The 21,369-nt window shown below is 33.4% G+C and overlaps 1 protein-coding gene across 1 annotated transcript in view; it reads right to left on the bottom strand.

Moving 5' to 3' along the window:
* Positions 1–652: 652 nt before the first annotated feature.
* The window catches only part of LOC145315725 (integrin alpha-PS2-like), a 69,136-nt gene continuing 48,419 nt past the window's right edge, over positions 653–21,369 (bottom strand). Inside the window, exons 10-18 of the mRNA XM_080155760.1 lie at positions 20,192–20,328; positions 18,059–18,225; positions 15,611–15,756; positions 14,926–15,158; positions 14,212–14,464; positions 10,817–10,989; positions 10,337–10,442; positions 9,463–9,624; positions 653–2,344 (exon numbers count right to left, since the gene is read on the bottom strand). Coding sequence (XP_080011886.1) covers positions 1,508–2,344; positions 9,463–9,624; positions 10,337–10,442; positions 10,817–10,989; positions 14,212–14,464; positions 14,926–15,158; positions 15,611–15,756; positions 18,059–18,225; positions 20,192–20,328 — 2,214 coding nt within the window. The 3' untranslated portion in view covers positions 653–1,507. The remainder of the gene's footprint in view (positions 2,345–9,462; positions 9,625–10,336; positions 10,443–10,816; positions 10,990–14,211; positions 14,465–14,925; positions 15,159–15,610; positions 15,757–18,058; positions 18,226–20,191; positions 20,329–21,369) is intronic.

Here is a 21,369-nt window from a genome sequence, read left to right as displayed (position 1 = left end):
GGCCAATTAAAATGTATACTGACCTGTGATTAAGTAATTTAGTCTTTTTATTGGCCTGTCATTGGTCATTTGTATTGTATGACGTCATTTTTATAGGCACTATAAAGAGCTTCTTGGGGACGGTTTAGCTGACACAGAAAAGGGACGTATGTACAAAAAAAGGTCTTTGTACATATATGCCCGTGCCCATGTGAGTAAAGACAGAGGGAAGGAGAGAAAATAAAGGACTTACGGACAAACTAATTATTATAGAGTAGCGGCGCTACTAAAAAACAGTTGAACAAAAACTATGTAAAAGGTCGAGAAAAGTAGAACACATAATATACAAATGAAATTTACAGAGAAAAAAATTAAAATTTTCTTTTCAGATTTTCTGAACTGTATCATGTAAATGATCCAAATCTTTTAGAGATTTGTTATCTAAAAATTAAAGTTAAATCTACAAAAGAATAATAATTTTTGTCCCATTACAGATCAATGTGTATGTTGACATTTTTTTCACACTTTTCATTTCCTATTAAATACAATTATGAACACAATATAATGTTGTTTTTTATATAAATTATTAAGTAATATTTACATGTTATGAAATATAATTTTTATGAAAAAAGCAAAGCTCTATTATCAGTAATTTAATTTATGGAAATATGTATTTCTTTTATAGGTGAAAAAAACGTTTAGTTGGATAAAATTCGTAAAAATGAAAGAAAATCAACTTGTTTTAGGGACAGCGGAAAGTGTCATGTGTGACGTCATAAAAATACGTCAATTATTAATCTCTTATTTAGGGGTTTCCTTTCTAACTTTTCTCATCCTTCCTTTTTAGACGTATTTTTATGACGTCACATGAAACATTCCGCTGTCCTTTTGTTTTATAATTATTGGGCCACGTAGAGACAACCGGAATCCGTTGCTTTGTCCGCCGACATACAGGAGACATAGCTGCAGATTATGAGTAGGCCTGTCCGCAGACAAACAACTATAAACCGAATCATAAATACTAATGGCAAAATCAAATAAATAGTATTCCATCATGGCTTGCGAATCCGATTAATATCCGCTGAATTAAAACCGGTTCACAGTCATACCAAAAAACATGTATAGCATCGTATTATAGACAATTTTCCATGAATATTAAAATAAAAAAAAAATTTTCATTAAAATATCTGCAAAAAACTGTCTATAATACGATACGATAAATAACTATTAATCTATTAACTATCACTGGCACGATTTCAAGCTCTTAAAGTCTTTAATTAACTAATAATAACAAATTCAGCTAAAGTCATTATAATGATATTAGTAAGGTCTGATATAGGACTAATAGTAGGCTGCTAGCTAAAATCACAAAGTATTTATTTTAGAACACAGCAGCCCATTTTCACATAATTATTTTCTGAATGTACAAATTTATGGCACTTGGAGAAATATTTTAGTTCTTTAGTTTTTAAATGTGAACTGTAACAACTGTAGTTATCACTGAACCGCTCGGATAATTAATCCTGTCCTATAATGCCTCGTCTCCAGGTAGAAAATCTGGATGCCGCTGGCCAGGATAGTAGACAGTAGTGCCTATATTACTATTCCGCGGACTGTTACTCAATCTCTGGCTAGAAGATCTTGATCTATCCCAGGGGGCTCCGCAAGGTCCAGCACTTGCTCCTCCGGAGCCGTTTGAGAACCTGTAGTGCTCTCCACTACTGCCATGAGAACTGCTGGAACCATTGGAGTTGTCCACCAAGAGGTGATACTGAGCCCCCTGGCCAACCAGATGATTTCTACTCTCTATACCTTGGTAGGGCTTCTCTTGCAGGGTCACTTGGTGGTCAAAATCATATTCCTCCGGCCTGTTACGCTGGAAAAATCCAAGCTTGTGTAAGATACAGGTTAGTAGGGATAGAAATAGGAGGCCAGCTAAGATTGCCAGGATTAGAATCCATAGCGGTATAGAAGCAGGTTCCCCCTGCTCTAACGATAAAACTTGAGTGGTCACGTGATGACTTTTGAAGCCAAGATACTCGGGATTCACGCCGTACGGCAGTTTAATCACTCTGCTCACTAGCTTAGACGATATTTCAACGTCATTTCGCTTGATATTGTCCAGTGAGCGAACCCAGAGACGGGATCGAAGGCGAATTAGTGTATAGCTGCGCTTCGCCAATGGTCCAATGCGACACGAGACAAAGGTACACTGCGTCTCACCGCAATTCAGCTCGGCCAAGAAGTCAGACTCGACGTCCCGTTTTCGGCGGGGAATGTTTAGCGGCTCATTGTCGGTGGCGGTGTCATTGGAGGAACTTTGTATTTGGCTGACGCCGGGATACGTGTGGCGGTAACGATCAACCTGAAATAAAAAGAATAGTTATTTACTATATTTAATACGATAAGATACATGATTTTTCATTATGGATTAGAACCGGTTCCTATCCAGCGGATATTAATCGGTTTCAAAGCAATCAAAGAAGAAGAAAAAGCGGCCAAACATAAAAACACAAAGCCTCAAAATAAAAAATATACATGATTTTTCAGTATGTTTAAGAGCCGGTTCTAATCGGTTTCGAAGCCATACTAAAAAGATAAAACTGATTTTGGCATTTACAACATAAAAGCAATATGTCGTTATCTCACTCGATGGGAAATCGAAAAAAAAACTTTAATTTATGGGCCAATTATATGTCAGAATTATTACAGATATATGAATAGAACATTTAAAAGGATGTCAGGAAAAATGGGTTTGGGGGGGGGGGGGGTGTAAGAGTCTTAAATCATTCAAAGGGATATGGAATATAAAGAAAATATATTTTGCCACTTAATATGCTTGAGTAGAGTTTCTTTAAGATATTGTTATTTTCAATTCTTTAATTCTTCAGGTGATATTTCCCTGATCCATGAATACTAGTATACAGTATAGTATATATGCTTTAATTCTTCAGGTGATATTTCCCTGATCCCTGAACACTAGTATACAGTATAGTATATATGCTTTAATTCTTGAGGTGATATTTCCCTGATCCCTGAACACTAGTATACAGTATAGTATATATGCTTTAATTCTTCAGGTGATATTTCCCTGATCCCTGAACACTAGTATACAGTATAGTATATATGCTTTAATTCTTCAGGTGATATTTCCCTGATTCCTGAATACTAGTATACAGTATAGTATATATGCTTTAATTCTTCAGGTGATATTTCCCTGATCCATGAATACTAGTATACAGTATAGTATATATGCTTTAATTCTTCAGGTGATATTTCCCTGATCCATGAATACGAGTATACAGTATAGTATATATGCTTTAATTCTTCAGGTGATATTTCCCTGATCCATGAATACTAGTATACAGTATAGTATATATGCTTTAATTCTTCAGGTGATATTTCCCTGATCCATGAATACTAGTATACAGTATAGTATATATGCTTTAATTCTTCAGGTGATATTTCCCTGATCCATGAATACTAGTATACAGTATAGTATATATGCTTTAATTCTTCAGGTGATATTTCCCTGATCCATGAATACTAGTATACAGTATAGTATATATGCTTTAATTCTTCAGGTGATATTTCCCTGATCCATGAATACGAGTATACAGTATAGTATATATGCTTTAATTCTTCAGGTGATATTTCCCTGATCCATGAATACTAGTATACAGTATAGTATATATGCTTTAATTCTTCAGGTGATATTTCCCTGATCCATGAATACTAGTATACAGTATAGTATATATGCTTTAATTCTTCAGGTGATATTTACCTGATCCATGAATACTAGTATACAGTATAGTATATATGCTTTAATTCTTCAGGTGATATTTCCCTGATCCATGAATACTAGTATACAGTATAGTATATATGCTTTAATTCTTCAGGTGATATTTCCCTGATCCATGAATACGAGTATACAGTATAGTATATATGCTTTAATTCTTCAGGTGATATTTCCCTGATCCATGAATACTAGTATACAGTATAGTATATATGCTTTAATTCTTCAGGTGATATTTCCCTGATCCATGAATACTAGTATACAGTATAGTATATATGCTTTAATTCGACCACAATTTATTTTATTACTGTGCTGTGAATTATGGTTACAAGTTTAGTTACTTGGCTCTCGCTCAAGCTGGGTTCTAAGGTCTTTCAAATTGGAAGCATGCTTTCGACTATATGACTTTACTTTAAAATTATATTATAATTCCCTATTTAAAGTTTTTATAAGTGATTAAGTAGTGCAGCAATAACAGATGTTAAAATAGCAGTAAAAAAAACATTTGGGCAGTTATTATCATTAAATCTCTCACTATCATATTTTATTTTAACATGCCATTATGTAAGCAATCTGGTTATTGCCATTCAGGGACCTAAAGGGATAAGACAAATATAGCCAATAAATTGATGTACATCCCAAATAATGATACACAAAATCACCTCTTTTATAGGATAAAATTAGTGGTTAAAACGTTTGAACACTCAACTTAATTCACAAACCAATCAAAATTCAAGTCCCAACGTTGTTAAGGCAAAGAATAAGAAGATGTTATTTTAAAACTTTGGGGACTCGTGTAATAAGCAGTTAATTGTCCTTCTCTCTCTCTCTAATTGACATTAGTCTATAAAATTATTAACTTAAAAGCATGAATTAGAATTAAAATGATAATACAACTAATTAATTCTAGTACTCAAAAGTGATGTTTGTTCTGGGTAGTGAAACCAAGTTGTTGTTTTTATGCTTAACCACCAGTAACCAAGGCTCATAACCACAAGAAGATATTCTGCAGTTGCCGCCCAGGGATTCAAAGGATAGGTTTATGAGAATTAAATAACATGTTTTAATTTTGTTATTGAAATCTTTATATAAAAGCAATATTATGTTTGTGTGTGTTTACCAAAGGATCTTGCTAACCGCTGGACCGATATGGTTCTCCATTACAATGAAGTTTCTCATAGGTCCTTGGAAGTTTATAACTATACCACCACCCTCCCAAGGGAAATCGCCACTAGAATAAATATACCCCTCAAACAATGGGAGTGTCTTTTGGTCTGTCAGTCAGTCAGGTAGCCTGTCCGTAACACCAGTGGAAAATGGAATTAATCATGTCATGCGTCATCATGTTTGAATAAAAAATAACTTAATTAGAACATGAATATTTTATCCCTTAACCTACACTTTATCCCTGTGTGTATGTTTTAGCTCTTCCCAAAACCTCATTTCTTCTTTATAATAAATAGGAATATCAAAGTAATGTGTATGTGGGTAATGGGTATGTAGTGTGTGTGTGTGTGTAGTTTGTGTGTGTATGTGTGTGTGTGTGTTTGCATTGACAATGTTTCAATAAAAAAAATATTTGAAGAAGACTGTATTTGTATTTTTTAAATGGGTGAACGAACTGACCAATAAGCAATGTCCATGGTAGCAACCTAAAACGAAGACAATTTTTCCGCTATAATGATATCCACGTTTATTCTTATATCCATTAAGATTATGCAGAGGTGGAAAGGACAATGGGCTGTTAATTACACTAGTCCCCAAAATCTTATAATAACGCTTTCTTTTTCTTTGGCATAACAACCTTGGGGACTTTTATTGAATTTTGATTGGTTTGGTGCATTTAGTTGAGTGTCCAAATATTTCAACCACTAATTGTAATCTACAAAAGGTCACAAGCATTAATCATTTTCAAATGGTTTAGCATATTTGTATATAGGCACAGGGATCTAAAGGAATAAGACAATGGCCGATAAATTGATATACATCCCCAATATTGATACACAAAATTACCCCTTCTGTAGATTACAATTGGTTGAATTACAAGTGGTTGAACAATCAACATAATGAAACAGCTAATCAAAATTCTCTATAAGTCCCCAAAGTTATCAAGCAAACAAATAAGAAAATGTTTTTTATAAAACTTTGGGGACTAGTGCAATAGACAACCCAATGTCCCCTCCCTCCCTGATGTAGGGAGGTAGAGGTAACTAAATGACCCTTATAAAAAGCCTTTTTAGCTTTGTTTACTTTATATTACAAAGCAAAACTTCTTAACAAACATATTTGTCTGTATGTCAATATTAATTACGACCGATTTATCGAAATGTTTTGACAAATCAACAGTCAAAATTTTTAAAGAAAGTTTAAAAGAAATACCGCATGGCTAGAAATGGCATGGAAATACCTGTTGGGACCTCTTTTGGGGACCTACCAAACCTATCAATTACATTTCAAGGTAGGGTATATTACAAACAAAAAGAGTGTGTTAAAATTTTAATTTTAGCAATTAAAATTTTAGTATTCGGAAAATTTAAGGAACAAAATGTTTAATCAAATGCTTTGAATCAAATTCCATAAGCACTTATACTTTTAACTTAAATTCTTAAATAAAAACACAAAAAAATACGTACACACATTACTCAACCCCTTTCAAATTCTTTTTATGATTAACCAAGGGTAAAAACTTGGTGTGTCTTCGCTTCCGTATAATATCACGTTTTTATCATTGCGGGATAAGGCAATTGATGATAAATAAATTGATTTACATCCATACAAATGATAATTTCTATTTTTATTAAATGTATTTATCCATGCTAAAAGTTAAATAAAATGTTATGTTATGTTAAGTGTGTTAAAAAATACCTTACGAATATTAAAATTATTGGTTGAAAAACATTGCTAGTTAGTAAATCTTGTCAAAATTAAAAAGTACCCAAAGTTTTTTAGCCCACGAATGAGTAACGTAATTGTTACTTAGGGGGCCATAATGATTATTAGGTCCAATGTCTCCTTTATCCCTGAATTTTGAATAATAAGCGATTCTGGGCAAAGAGGGAGGGGACATTGGCCTGTTTATTAGAGTGGGTCGATTTTGGACATTTTTTTTCTGATGCCAAAGCGGGGATCTGCACTCAATTTATATAGATATAATACACCTCTAGATGATTTAAAATTTATCTTAAAGTCTTAAAACCGCTGACGACCAGACATTTAATTGCATAGCTATTTGTAAATGGGAGTCAAAAATTTATTGAATCAGAACTATGGCTTCATGTGCTCCCTGGGAATGCCTTGAGGAGCTGAGTCAGGAACTTTTGTCCGTTTCAAAAAATCTCGTTCCTAGCCTGAGAAAATCTAAAAAACCTCTACAAATTGGACAATTCTCAATAAACCTTAAAAAATTTTGGTTTTTTAGTGATTTCTAAGGCTAGGAACAAGATATTTTGAAACGGACAAAAGTTCCTGATTCAGCTCCTCAAGGCCTTTCCAGGGAGCACCATGAAGCCATAGTTCTGATTCAAAAAAAAATTTGAATGTCGTCTTTGCATACTAATAAGTAATGAATTATATTTTTAAGTGGTCGTGTTCTAAAACTCAATTTTTTAAAATTCTTTTTCGGTCAGAAATGTTTTTAAGGTTAATTTTATCTGTTGCATATCCCCGCTTTGTCTAATTCCGATATGAACCCACCCTACTGTTTATTACACTAGTTCCCAAAGTTTTTAAAAAGACGTTTTCCTTTTCGTTGGCTTAACAACTTTGGGGACTTTAGCGAACTTTTGATTGGTTGATTCATTAAGTTGTGCGTTCAAAAGTTTCAACCACTAATTTTAATCTACAGAGGGGGTAATTTTGTGTAACATCTATGGGGATGTACATCAACTTATAGGTCATTATCTTATCCCTTTAGATCCCTAATCATATACGGCAGATATTACACACCCTCCCAAAAAGTTTCGCCGCCACTTTTTCCCCACTCATCTTTCTTTCCTGCACACAAAATCTGCGATGAAAGACAAAATAATGCCACGTCTACGGTCATGCGTCAGGTTGGAAGGGTGACGCAAATTTCAAATCCAAGTTTTTGCGATTTGAGAGAAATTTATCTTCATATTAAAGCGAATTAAATAATCTTTCAAGCATCGCTTTTATCTTATAGAGAAAAAAAGTAAATCAAATAGCGAAAACTAAAATCTGAAATATGCGTTACCCTTCCAACCTGACGTATGACTGCGTAGGACCGGGAGACGTGGCATTTTTTTGTCCACTATCAAAATCTGCTGAAAACATTTTCAATTATGTTTTATAAATTGGCTAAGAGAATTGGTAATGACAGCAAGAAATATTGACCTCTTGATCCAATTTCTGAATTTATGGCATATATGTTTGATGGTATGTTAGTTATATAGTTTATTTTATATTTTATTTAGTTGTTCAGGTTTAATCAGGGTTATAAAGGGATAAGACAATGACCGATGAATAGATGTCCATCCCCAATGATGATATACAGAATTACCCCTTCTATACTTTACAATTATTGGTTATAACGTTTGGAGACTCAACTTAATGAACCAACCAATCAAAATCAAAAAGAAAACGTTCTTATAAAACTTTGGGGACTAGTGTTAAAAAGAGTTAAAGTTAAATGAAATGAAAAGTAAATGTTTGGTTTGCCTGTAAGTTCTAAGATCTAAATAGCCTTTTTGTTTTTGAATAATATATGTATAATTACTGAAAGATTGCTAGATAATTAATTCAACTTTGCTACAATTATAAAACAAAAATCTACCATTAAACGTTGTACAGTGTGTTTTTTTTTATGAGAACTTTTTTTAAAGCAATTTTACCCCACTTATAGTTATCAGAATTTAATGATTAATGGCTTATTTTCTTCGTTTTTTAAGGGAAATTATGAAACACCAAAAAAAAATTACAGTTTTTGTTGAAAAAGTACAGTAAAGTTGAAAATTAAAAACTTAGGTGTCAACATATAAAAATGGTTTTAGCGCATTTTTCTTATGCTCAAATAATCAACCTTTTGCAAGAATGGCTGCTAAACACTTCAAAGTTGAGATATAGAGCTAAAAATGTATACAGATACTATTAGGGACATGTACTAGAACATATCAAAGTTTGAAGGTCATATCTCAACCAGGAAGGGAGTACTGGCCCCCCAAAGTTGACTACAGAAAATCCATTTTTTAAAGAAAAATGCGCTAAAACTATTTTTATATGTTGACACCTAAGTTTTTAATTTTCAACTTTACTGTACTTTTTCAACAAAAACTGTAATTTTTTTTTGTTGTTTCATAATTTTCCTTAAAAAACGAAGAAAATAAGCCATTAATCATTAAATTCTGATAACTATAAGTGGGGTAAAATTGCTTTCAAAAAAGTTCTCATAAAAAAAACACACTGTAGAAACTAATTAATATATTATGAACATAATGTTGAAAAACAACTCCGACGGTATATTATAACCAGGGAAAAGGGAATGTGATTCTGACAAACATTTCTAAGTGAAAATTTCCCCTCAACCCCCTTCCCTTTTTTTCTCCACCTTCTTACCCACTTCCCTTTCAGTTACACAAAAAAAGTTTTACTCCAACAAAATATTTAATTTTCGGCAATTTTAAATGGAATTAATTGGATAAATAGCAGCCCCTGGTTATAATAAAACTTACCTTTAAATTATGTGTATTGACATCATTGACAAACTGGCAGTACCCGGGTCCCTCCACCCATGGCTGTGCTGTCAGGTAGAGGAGGGGAGAGTCAGACCTGGCGCTGGGCCATAGGATGTACACCTCAGCCTCCAGGATGTCGCTGGGCCCCTCATTTTCAACCTAAATATTGCATTTTTGTATAATTTAAAAATATGGAGGGGACTGGCTGGTTTTCTGTTTGTTTATTTATTAAAGAAAATGAAAATATTATTTTGCAGAGTGGTATTTTTTTCTAGGGATGATTTATCTTGAAGGATGGTGGTACCTACTCAGAACCTCCTCAGAACCCTCTGTAAAGGAGAACCATATCGGTTCAGCGGTTAGCGAGATCCTTCGGTACATACATACAGACAGACAGAGATCCTTACTTTATTATAAGGATTTTAAGTAAGTTTAGGTTATGGTTTATTGGATACTGTGTAGCCCCGCAGGGTTTGGATACTGCAAGTTAAGGCCTAGCAGGCTTTAGGCATGAAAAAAGACCTCTTATTTTGATTTTTTTATATGTGCTCGACAGGAACTTTGAGGGAAAGTAATTTGTTTTGCAAATTTGCGTGTGGTAATAGTTATTTCTCGCATCGTATTATAAACAGCTTTCCGCGGATATAGAATTTACAATGTAGAAAGCTGGATATAATACGATGCTAGACATAGTTTTTTTCGTATGGATGAGAACCGGTTCCTATCCACCGGATTCGAATGAATACGAGATAATGAAGAAATCAATATATGAGATGCATTAATTCTTAATCTATAATCCATATTTTTGCACAACCCAGGTAAACATTTTCGCATCTGCGGACAAATGTCTAAAAAATGTATGAATAATAACCTGATAAATGTGCATAATTTCTGGACCAACATCTTCTTCAGTTTCAATAACTAGGTCATCATTATAATTACTCCTGTTGAATCTGATCACTTCTGGTACTGATAATCTAATAAGAAGCTTGTTATAGTGCCTATAAAAAAATTACGTCATACTGGTCTACTATTGGTTAATTAAAATGTAAACTGGCCTGCCATTGGTAATTTTGTCTGTGTATTGGCCTATAGTTGGTCATTTGTATTGTATGTATGTTAGTATTATAAAAGGGACTTGTAGAAATAGACACACTGTTAAAAACAGAATTTGGATAAATTTGATAAATTTTGATTGGTTGGATTATTAAGTTCAGTATCCAAACGTTTCAACCACTAATTGTAATCTAGAAACAGAGTAATATAGTGTATTATCATTGGGGATGTACATCAATTCATCGGTTTTAAGTGTCTTATCCCTTTAGATCCCTGGTTGATAATTAAACCTTACCCTCTAATCCTGAGATCTGTCTTGACCCTGACTGGGAGCACAATATTCACTTTGTTATCCTCGCTGGTGGCCACGGTGTCCGGGTTCGAGCTGTTGACCTCCAGGTGCATGTCAAAGTTGGATACATCCTCCAGGTGGGACAGGTCTGGCTGCAGCACAACCCGCAGATTTGCCTAAATTAAAGAAATTTTTATGTTTTCATATTTTGAATATTGATAAAATGTTTTTTTTTTAATCAATGATAAATAATACTTATTTGTTAAACCCAGGCAGGGTGGAGACATTGGGCTGTTTATTAATACTAGTCCTCAAAGTTTTAAAATATAATTTTCTTATTCGTTGAGTGGACAACTTTGGGGACTTTTATTAAATTTTGATTGGTTGGTTCATTAGGTCGAGTGTCCAAACGTAACAACCACTTATTGTACTCTACAGAAGGGGTAATTTTGTGAAACAGCATTTGGGATGTACATCAATATATCGTTCATTATCTTATCCCTTTGGATCCCATATTTATTAATATTATTTTAACTTAAATTGGCCCTCTCTGCTTTTATAGCATATTCACAAAAATTAACAAATTTGCAATATACTGATGTATGTGTGCAAATAATTTGCTTAATTTAATTGCTAATAGTTAATGAGTGCTTGATGTTTGATAAATGATTGAAGATTATATTGAATGCATAATCATAATAGTTAGGAGTATGAGTGTATTATTCTTTACTTTATTATTCTTGTGTGTCTGTAACGAAGGATCACGCTAAACGCTGAAGCAATATGGTTCTCTTTGAAATGTAGCTTCTTAAAGGTTGGTTATAACTATTTTTGAGTATTCTAGTCTTTATTTCAGCTCTTAAAAAGTGTCATATTCCACTTCGCCCAAGAAAGTTTGATGTAATTAACCAATTACTCCTTAAGTAGACTTTAGTGTATTCAAACTCCCAACTACACTGTAAAGTTTGATGTAATTAACCAATTACTCCTTAAGTAGACTATAGTGTATTCAAACTCCCAACTACACTGTAAAGTTTGATGTAATTAAACAATTACTCCTTAAGTAGACTATAGTGTATTCAAACTCCCCACTGCACACTGTAAAGTTTGATGTAATTAACCAATTACTCTTTTGCACAACTAGAACACCGCCTTCGTGTGCATAGTACAGGAATAAGGATCGATTGGAACTAAAATAGACACCCATTACATTTTATACTTTAAATTGGAGATTGGGCAGAAGGTCACTTTATTTGTCTGTGTGTCCATTCATTTAGTTCATTCATTTTGCTTTGTGAATTATGCATGTCTTTGATATTTTCATACTTTTGAAACTTATGCATTGGTAATCCACTTAAGTTCCTGGTGGTAACTTTATTAGCCCTTTCATCAAGATATATCTTTTTTAAACAGTTAAAACGTGGATAAAAATTAAGAAAGTGCAATCTTTAATTTTGTGCTTGGAGCTCGCGACCCCTTCCCATACTTATTTAATTTTTGAGAGTAAATTAATGTCTCTTTTAAATTAAGGAATAGTTATTTATCGCATCGTATTATAGACAGCTTTCTGCGGATATCAAAATAAAAAAAGATTATAAGATTAAAACCAGTTTTCTTAGCCTCGAGAGGCCAAAGGCCCACTTTTACAAAAATTGGTATAAATATTACGATTTTTATTTTGATATTCGTAGAAAACGATACAATACATGGTTTTTCAGCATGGCTGAAAACTGGTTCTAATACAGCAGATATAAATCGGTTTCGAAGCCATACTGGAAAATAAGAATAAAGATTTATTTGTGTACAACTTGCAATATGAAGGACCCTACCGCCCCATAAAAAGGGGTTAGGAGAAGTTAGTATATAGGTAGGTATAATGAATATGGTAATTCTTTTCTCGTGACATTATCTTATTCTCATCAGCTTTTAATACATATTGTAACGAATGTTCCAGATTTAGATGAAAATATAGATTACAGTTAAGACATAATACATTGCTTGGCACTGCACTCTATTAGAGGACAGGGATCCAAAGGGATAAGACAATGGCCGATGTATGCATCCCTAATGATGATAATCAAAATTTTCCTTTTCTGTTGAATACAATTAGTGGTTGAAACGTATAGACACTCAACCAATCAAATATCATTCAAAGTAACCAAAGTTGTTAGCCGAACGAGTAAGAAAACGTTTAAAACTTTGGGGACTAGTGTATCAAACAACCCATTGTCCCCTCCCTGGCTTATTAAAGGAGGTATATAATCTTATACTTTTAGATAATAGAGCTAACAAAGCTTATTGGATTTTGTTTAAAGCTCTTGTTAAATATCTTAAAACTTCCTTATATTGCAGCTCTTTATAGAGTCTATAAAAAAATGGGAAACGTTTTAAAACGTTTGGACGGGTGACGTCATATTAGAATAATGGACTATTCTAATATGACGTTATTCGGGATACTTTGGCCAAAAAAATTTTAATTAATCCCTTTTTTTATAGGCACTATAGGAAGCTTCCATTATATTAATTTAGGTTTGTCGATCGGTCTGTATTAAAGTTTATTAAATTTTATTAATTATTCTATGTTTGATATAATTGCAACCGTCTTCATTATTATTTTGATTTTTTACTTGTTTACTTATAGCTGGTTTAACAACTTTGGGAACTTTTATTGAATTTTATTTCTTGGTACATAAAGTTGAGTGTCAAAACGTTTCAACCACTAGTTGTATTACACAAAAGAAGTAATTTTGTATCATAATTGGGGAAATACATAATTTTTTGGTTACTGTATTGTCCCTTTAGATCTCTTAGTCTAAACTAACTCTGATATGAATGGTATATGTATAATAGGATTATACGTTTACAACACTTGAAACTGTAATAAGGATTTTCATATGACTTTTAGTAGAGCAACTGAATTCAGAGAGGGAAGGGACATTGGGCTGTTTATTATACTAGTCCCCAAAGTGTTTAATAACATTTTCTTATTCGTTGGCTTAACAACTTTGGGGACTTTTAATTAATTTTGTTGGTTGATTCATTGAGTGTTCAAACGTCTAATCAATAATTGTAATCTACAAAAAAAAATTTGTGTATCATCATTTATTGGCTATTGTCTTATCCCTTTAAATTTCTAAAGGTTGAGTTACTTTTAAAATTCATATAAGTCTTCTTTTAAAGATTCGATAAAGTAGGCTCGGCAGCCAAACGTCAGCCGCGTGTAAGCCTCAGTGAAATCTTCCTATTATAACTTTAAAATTCAGCTGTTTGTCTAAACCTGTTCCTGAACAGACAATCCATCGTTAGGGAAAAAAACACTTGGGATTTAATTTGAGGCTTATGCGCGACTGAAGCGCAGCTGCCGTGCCCAGAGATAAAGTATAAAATATAAATTGTACCTTGCTGTCTGCATCCATAGGGTTACCCAGATCACACTTGAGCATATAATCATTATTCATAGTGGGCGGGGAGCACAGGACAGGCACACTCGAACTCGTCACCTCACCACCTATGACCTCTGTCTTGACATAGTTGACCGACTCGGGTATGGCGAGGTAGAAGGTGGCCTCGTACGCGTCCTCTCCCGCGTTGTGGATCTCCAGGTTGAGTTCGAGTCTCTCCTCACTGCCAACAGAATATTCTTCCAGGTTGCTAAAATAGATAGAAATAAAAAGCTACATCCAAAGAAGGGAGGGGTCATTGGACTGTAAATTAAACTGGCACCCAAAGTTTCATAAACCAGTAGTCACTGGTTGGCAACTTTGAGTATTTTATACTTTTTTTACTAGCAGTGTTCAAACTTTTCAACCACTAATTGCAATCTACAGATGAGTTTATTTTTTACATCAAAGTGGGCTGTCTATTACACTAGTCCACAACGTTTTATAATAACGCTTTCTTATTCGTTTGCTTAACAACTTTGGAAACTTAAATTAAATCGTCAAAACTTTGAAACCAATAATTTTAATCTACAAAAGGGGTAATTTTGTGTATTATCATAGGGGATTCACCTCAATTTATAGACCATTGTCTTATCCCTTTAGATCCCTGCCTGTTTGCAGTTTGTCCATAAGTAGCGCAGCAATGAAAAATAATTTAAAAATGAAACTTACCATTTATAAGAAATTCTCAGATCTGGAACACAAATATTATCCTCCCCACAATCCTTCTGGATATTGAGAGAATGCCGGGTCACGAGCTCGATATCATCAGACCTGCCGGTCACCGACCTGTACTCCATAGCTGTGGCGGACAGGCCGAGCACTGGGGTCAGGTCACCCCGGCTGGGGGGCAGCTTCACGGTCAACTTCGCCTCGATTGGGGTCAGCTTGTCTCTGATGTTTGGCTAAAAAATAAAGAAATATTAAGTTTTGGGGAAAAGAAAATGTGTTTTTGCAATTATATCTGAGTCATAAAAGCTACATTGTTGAGAAAATTTTGATATATGGTTTGAAATATGTCAAAATTAAATAAGCTAACAATACTATAATTTCTAAATTAGTAATAAAAAACCAATTAAAAACTTTCCAGTATGGCTTCGAAACCTATTAATATCCGCTGGATTAGCATGTATAGCTTTGTATCACAGACAATTTCCACGATTTTTTTTTAAATCATAAAATTAATACCAGTTTTGTTAGTCTGGGCTTTTGGCCCCTCGTGGCTAACAAACCTGGTTTTAATATTGTATTTTTTCATTTTTATATCCGCGGTATACAATACGATGCGATAAAGAACTATTACAAAAACTAGAAGGGTTTGATAAGAAAAGTTTTTTAAAATAAAAAAAACTCTTACAATTAAATAAACATTGAATGTTTTACAGCTCTGAACTTCTTTAGTCAGCAGAAGGTCCTCCTCCAACATATAATTCTCTTCATCCATGAATATGAGTCTAGAGCTCAGCTGTTTCTTTGTATCCAGCTCAACTCTGGTGGATATCCCTGTAATTAACAAATTATAATGCATACCGTACCGTTAGAATTGTCAGAAACTCTAGTTTTTGGATATATAAGAACCACTCCTGTGCTACATATAGTTTAGGAGCTACGTGGTAAAATGTTCCAACTGACTTTAAACTTTTTTATCTTTCTCACTTTTTTCTGCGTAGCTCCTAAACTACAAATATATGATACATAGACGTCCAAGGGGGGGGGGGGTAATGGGGCGATTACCCCCTCCCCCAAACAAATTTTGTGGTGCTGTAGGCACCCCCAAAAATTTTTTCATTTTACCCCCCCTATTTAAAATTTACCCCTACCTTGGGGGTGCCGTAGGCATCCCCAACCATTTAGGAGGGGGTATTTACCCCCCACCACACAATTTTGGGGGGGGGGTAATTTAAAATTCGCGCGCAATTTTACCCCCCCTTTAGAAAAATTTTACCTCCCCCAAAATAAAAAGCTTGGACGCCCCTGATATGATACATATATTTTCAATAAAAAATATGACAATTCTAAGGGTATGTATAACATTTTTCTTCTATCCACACAAGCGTCGCAATTCGCATCTAAAAATGTGCACATTTTTGTACACCATTAATATTTTTCAATTGAGCACTATGAAAGAATCGGTTTTTAAGGCAAAATTTGTTGAAAACTATAATTTTTTTTCTTGTACACAATGACCCACGACATTTATTGGTAATTTATGTCAATAGTAAGTGGGTTAAATTAAGCAATAGTTTTGTTCCATTAAAAAAAAACACTCTGTTTGTATCCAGCTCAACTCTGGTGGTGGATATCCCTGTAATAATAGATAACATATCTATATAATCCATCTGACCCCATTCAGATGAAATTTATCAACGATATAATTTTTAAAAAGCTAACTTTATCCTATGAAATTCCACTTTTCATAGCTAACTTTTTATATGTATTATAATATGCTTCACATAATACAAGGGGTGAAATTTTATACAAAATAATTTACCCAAGAAAAGCTTTATCATAAGAAATGAGAAAATTGAAAGCTGACTCATAATGCGAAAGAAATGAAAAAATACCAAAAACTGTAAAATGTTTGAACCAATGACATATCTGGAATATATCTTTATTATTTTCACATTGGCTGATTTAGGGAGCATGTCTCTAGATTATCTATATCCCAGTAATTAACAAATTAAAATCGGCTGCCCTCATGCGGATTTGCATTGGAAAATGGATATATCAATTTTTAGTAATGGATCTAGAAATCATGGATAAAGACTTATAACTATAGCATAACCCAAGGCTCGGCTCGTGGTCTTAAAAAATGGAAACAGCACAATAGAGTACATAATTGTAAATAAGATTTCCTTACTGGTACAGAGTAAAAATATTATTTCCAGTATGGCTTTGAGACTGATTTATATCAGCTGGACTAGAACCAGTTTTCAGTCATACTGAAAATCATGTAAAGCATTGTATTACGGACAGCTTTTCACGAATATTAAAATAAAAATAAAATTAATACCAGTTTTGTTAGCCTAGGCCTCTCCTCGGTGCTGACAAAACTAGTTTTAATCTTATAAATTTTTATCTAAAATCCGCGGAAAGCTGTCTAAAATACGGTACAATAAATAACTACCATTTAATAATGCAAAAAGATCAAAAGAGATTTGCAACCATTTCTCCTTTAAAAGATAGATCCAATATTAAATTGGTTGGCCGTATGTTGTTAACTAAAAGTATAGTGTAAGCATGAAAAGGTAAAAATTAAAATCAGTTCACTTCAAAATTCACATGTTTCCTAACAATTTAAAGTGGACCACTAAAACAGAAGCCTTTATAGTGCCTATAAAAAATGACGTCATACAATACAAATGACCAATGATGCGCCAATACACAGAATAAATTTCGAATGGCAGGCCAGTATACATTTTAATTGACCAGCATGACGTCATTTTTAGTAAGAAAATAAGGAGAGGTGGATTCTATGGTTCCATATTAAATTTGAGGGATGATACGGAATATTGTATCAAGGCTAAACCAATCTTCACCGCCATTTTTTTATTCAATTTCACAATTAAGAAATTAAATTTTTACATTTACTGTGAAGATTTTTATAGTGCCTGTTAAAAAATGACGTCATACTGGCCTACCATTGGTTAATCAAAATGTATACTGGCCTGAAATTGGTAACTTAGTCTATGTATTTGTCTGTCATTGGTTATTTGTATAGTATGACGTCAATTTTTTAGGGGCACTGTAAAGAGCTTCACAATATCTGCCAGCCATTTTGTAATAAAAATTTAAATTAACTTACTTAATCTTGAATCCACCCCCAGTCCGGAGTATCTAGTGCAGACCCTAAGCTGTGTACAGGCCACGAGGTCGCCAGTTCGAGTCTCACAACTCAGGTCCTCCATGTCGATGTTGCCTGCCTCGCCCAGGAAAGTCACTTCGGCCTCCAGGTTTACTACTGGCCGGGCTCTGAAAATATTTTAGAATTAATTCAAAAGCAAAAAGCAATTTATAGATTTAAAATGAAGATAAAACATGGATTATTATGCATGGATCTAAAGGGATAAGACATGGCTGATACATTGATTTACATACCCTTTAATGATACAAAAATTAACCCTTTTAGTGATTGAAATTTGTGGTTGAAATGTTTGAACACTTAACTTAATGAATCAACCAATCAAAATTCACCAAAGTCCCCAAAGTTGTTAAACCAACGAAAAAGAAAACGTTATTATGAAACTTTGGGGATTAGTGCAATAAACAGCCCATGTCCTCTCACTCTCTGATTATCATGTCTACAAAACGTGCGAAAAATATAATCGAACAAAATTTGAAAGAAAATAAAAAACATTTAAGTGTATACTGTATTAATGTAAAAAGAACAGCAAACTGTTAAACCGCTTTTGAGAGAATCATAAATAATTTATAGGTATGCCTATTTTCAAGTAGCTAGGTTAACCTTCTTATAAGATGTAAAAATTTATAGGGATTGAGGAGACATTGGACTGTAAATTATACTGCCAACCTCATATTCGTTGGCTCAATAACTTTGATTACTTTTACACAGTTCTATTCTACAGAAGTAGTAATCTTATTTATTGTTATTGGGGATGTAAACAAAATTTATCGTCCATTGTCTTATCCCTTAAGATAACTGAAAATATTTAAAGTATAAATATAAAATTGCCTTGCTTTGCTGGACCCCAATGTTTGAATGTTTTTAAATGAAGTGTCAAAACAGATCATTTATCTTTAATATGATAAGTTCAGGTAGGTCAAACATTAACAGGGGAAATTTTAACACATTAACTCTTTTTTCAAAAAATATATTCGATAGGTAGGATTTCTTTTTTTTAGCTTTAATAGTTATTTATCGAATGTTTTTATAAACAGCTTCAAAATTTAAATCTTATGAGATTTATCCAGTTTTGTTAAGCCCGAAGGGCCGAAAACAAATGAATGTATGTATGAATGCAGGGAGGGAGGGACATTGGGATGTTTATTACACTAGTCCCCAAAGTTGTAAAATAACGTCACCAACTATGGGGACTTTTAATGAATTTTGATTGTTTGTTCATAAAGTTGAGTGTACAAACGTTTCAATCGCTAATCTTAAACTACATAGACGGGGTAATCATCATTGGGGATGTATATTAATTTATTGGCCATTGTCTTATCCCTTTAGATCCATGCAGGTATGAATGTGATGCGTAAAGTCATGTAAGTATTACCAGGAATGTCTATTAAATGTTCGTACGTTCAAACATTCAAAAATTTTAAGTTTTCATTTTCACAGTTTTTGAAGGTTCTACAGGGAGCTAAAAGGGTAAGACAATGGCCGATAAATTTATGTACATCCCCAATGATAGTAAACAAAACTACCCCTTGTGTAGATTACAATTATCAATTAATGAACCAACCAATCAGAATTCATTAAAGTCATCAAAGTTGTTAAACCAACGAAAAGAAAACGTTATTATAAAACTTTGGGGACTAATGTAATAAACAGCCCAATGTCCCCATTTACAGGGCCAATTTACTCCTGTAAATCTATACAAAAACAAGTAAAAATAAAAAACTAAACTATTTTTTCACTGTTTTGTTTGAACTCCTGTGTGTAATATACGTCAAATGATCCGTATAGATATTCATATCAAAATAAGATCACCATGCACGCATTCAATACAGGGATCTAAAGGGATAAGACAATGGCCGATATATAGATGTCCATCCTTCTAATAATGATAGACAGAATTCCCTCTTCTATAGATTGGAATTATTTGTTAAAACGTTTGGACACTTAATCAAAATTCAATTAAAAGTCCGCAAATTTGTTAAGCCAATAAATAAGAAAACATTATCATAAAACTTTTGGGACTAATGCAATAAACAGCCCAGTGTCCCCTCCCTCCCTGGATAATAAAGATCTTACCTGAGAAAAATGCCATGATCCGAATATGGAGCCCCAACGGCCAGATCAGGATACATGTTTCCATCCAGGTCGACACCTCCGGACAGACTGAAGCCAAATCCACGCATGTTCTCCCGGAATGTCTTCCCATAGATCACCTAAAAAAAAGCATAATCATTATTATAAACTCTTAGAGATTAAAATATACAAGCATCTAAAGGGATAGGACAATGGCCCTTAAATTAATGTACATCCCCAATGATGAAACTCAAAATTATACCTTCTGTTGATTACTATTAAAAGCTGAAACGTTTAGACACTTAACTAAATGAGCCAACCATCAAAATTCAATACAAGTCCAAAAATTGTTAAGCCAACCAATAAGAAGACGTTGTATAAAACTCTGGGGACTAGTGTAATAAACAGCCCAATGTCCCCTTCCTCCATGAAAACAAACTCTGAATTTTGCACTACCAAATAATCTAAGTTTATTTCAAGTTGGGGTAAACGTATATCCCACAATTTACTATTACTTGGATGTTACACCAGATTATCAAGTACTCTAATAAAGTGAAACTTTTAGCGGACTAAAAAAAACGATCGATCCCCCCCATCATCCCCTCCCCTCCTACTGGATGATATAACTGACCAATAAATGACAGGGGAAATAGCAACCTAAATTGATGACAATTTTCCACAAGCTTGTTATATCCTATCATATAAAGTAGTAAAGATTTTTGTCTAAGGCTTATATGATAGTAATAACAATTCAACTCATTACTCATCAACTAAGAAACTCCAATTTATTTAAATTCGATATTTATATAACATTAAATCATATCTAATTACTTTAAATTGAAAGATAGTCGTTTTAATGAAGATATTATTAGGGTAATAAATCAATATTTTATTACTGGTGCACTGCTGTGCTAGATTTATTAAACATTAAACAATAACATTTCATTAAAAGGAAACAATAAAAACAATTTGGCTAAAATAATTTATGATTATAGAAGAGACTCTGATTTTAGGAATAATAATTTCTAGGATAACAAAGTATAATGTTATAAGCGAAGCAGTAGAGGGACAAATGGACTCAAAAATAAGCCACTTGACGTCATACAAATGTGTGATTATCCAACTCTTTTTGGGAGTTTTTTTTCCCCACTGCTCCTCTCATCTCCCTCATTTTTATGACG

This window comes from Acartia tonsa, chromosome 4 (assembly GCF_053477335.1).
Source record: "Acartia tonsa isolate MP-2025a chromosome 4, ASM5347733v1, whole genome shotgun sequence".
In the NCBI taxonomy this organism is placed as follows: Eukaryota; Metazoa; Arthropoda; class Copepoda; order Calanoida; family Acartiidae; genus Acartia; species Acartia tonsa.
The sequence above is the reverse complement of the archived record's forward strand: the minus strand, read 5'-3'. Positions and strand labels throughout refer to the sequence as shown.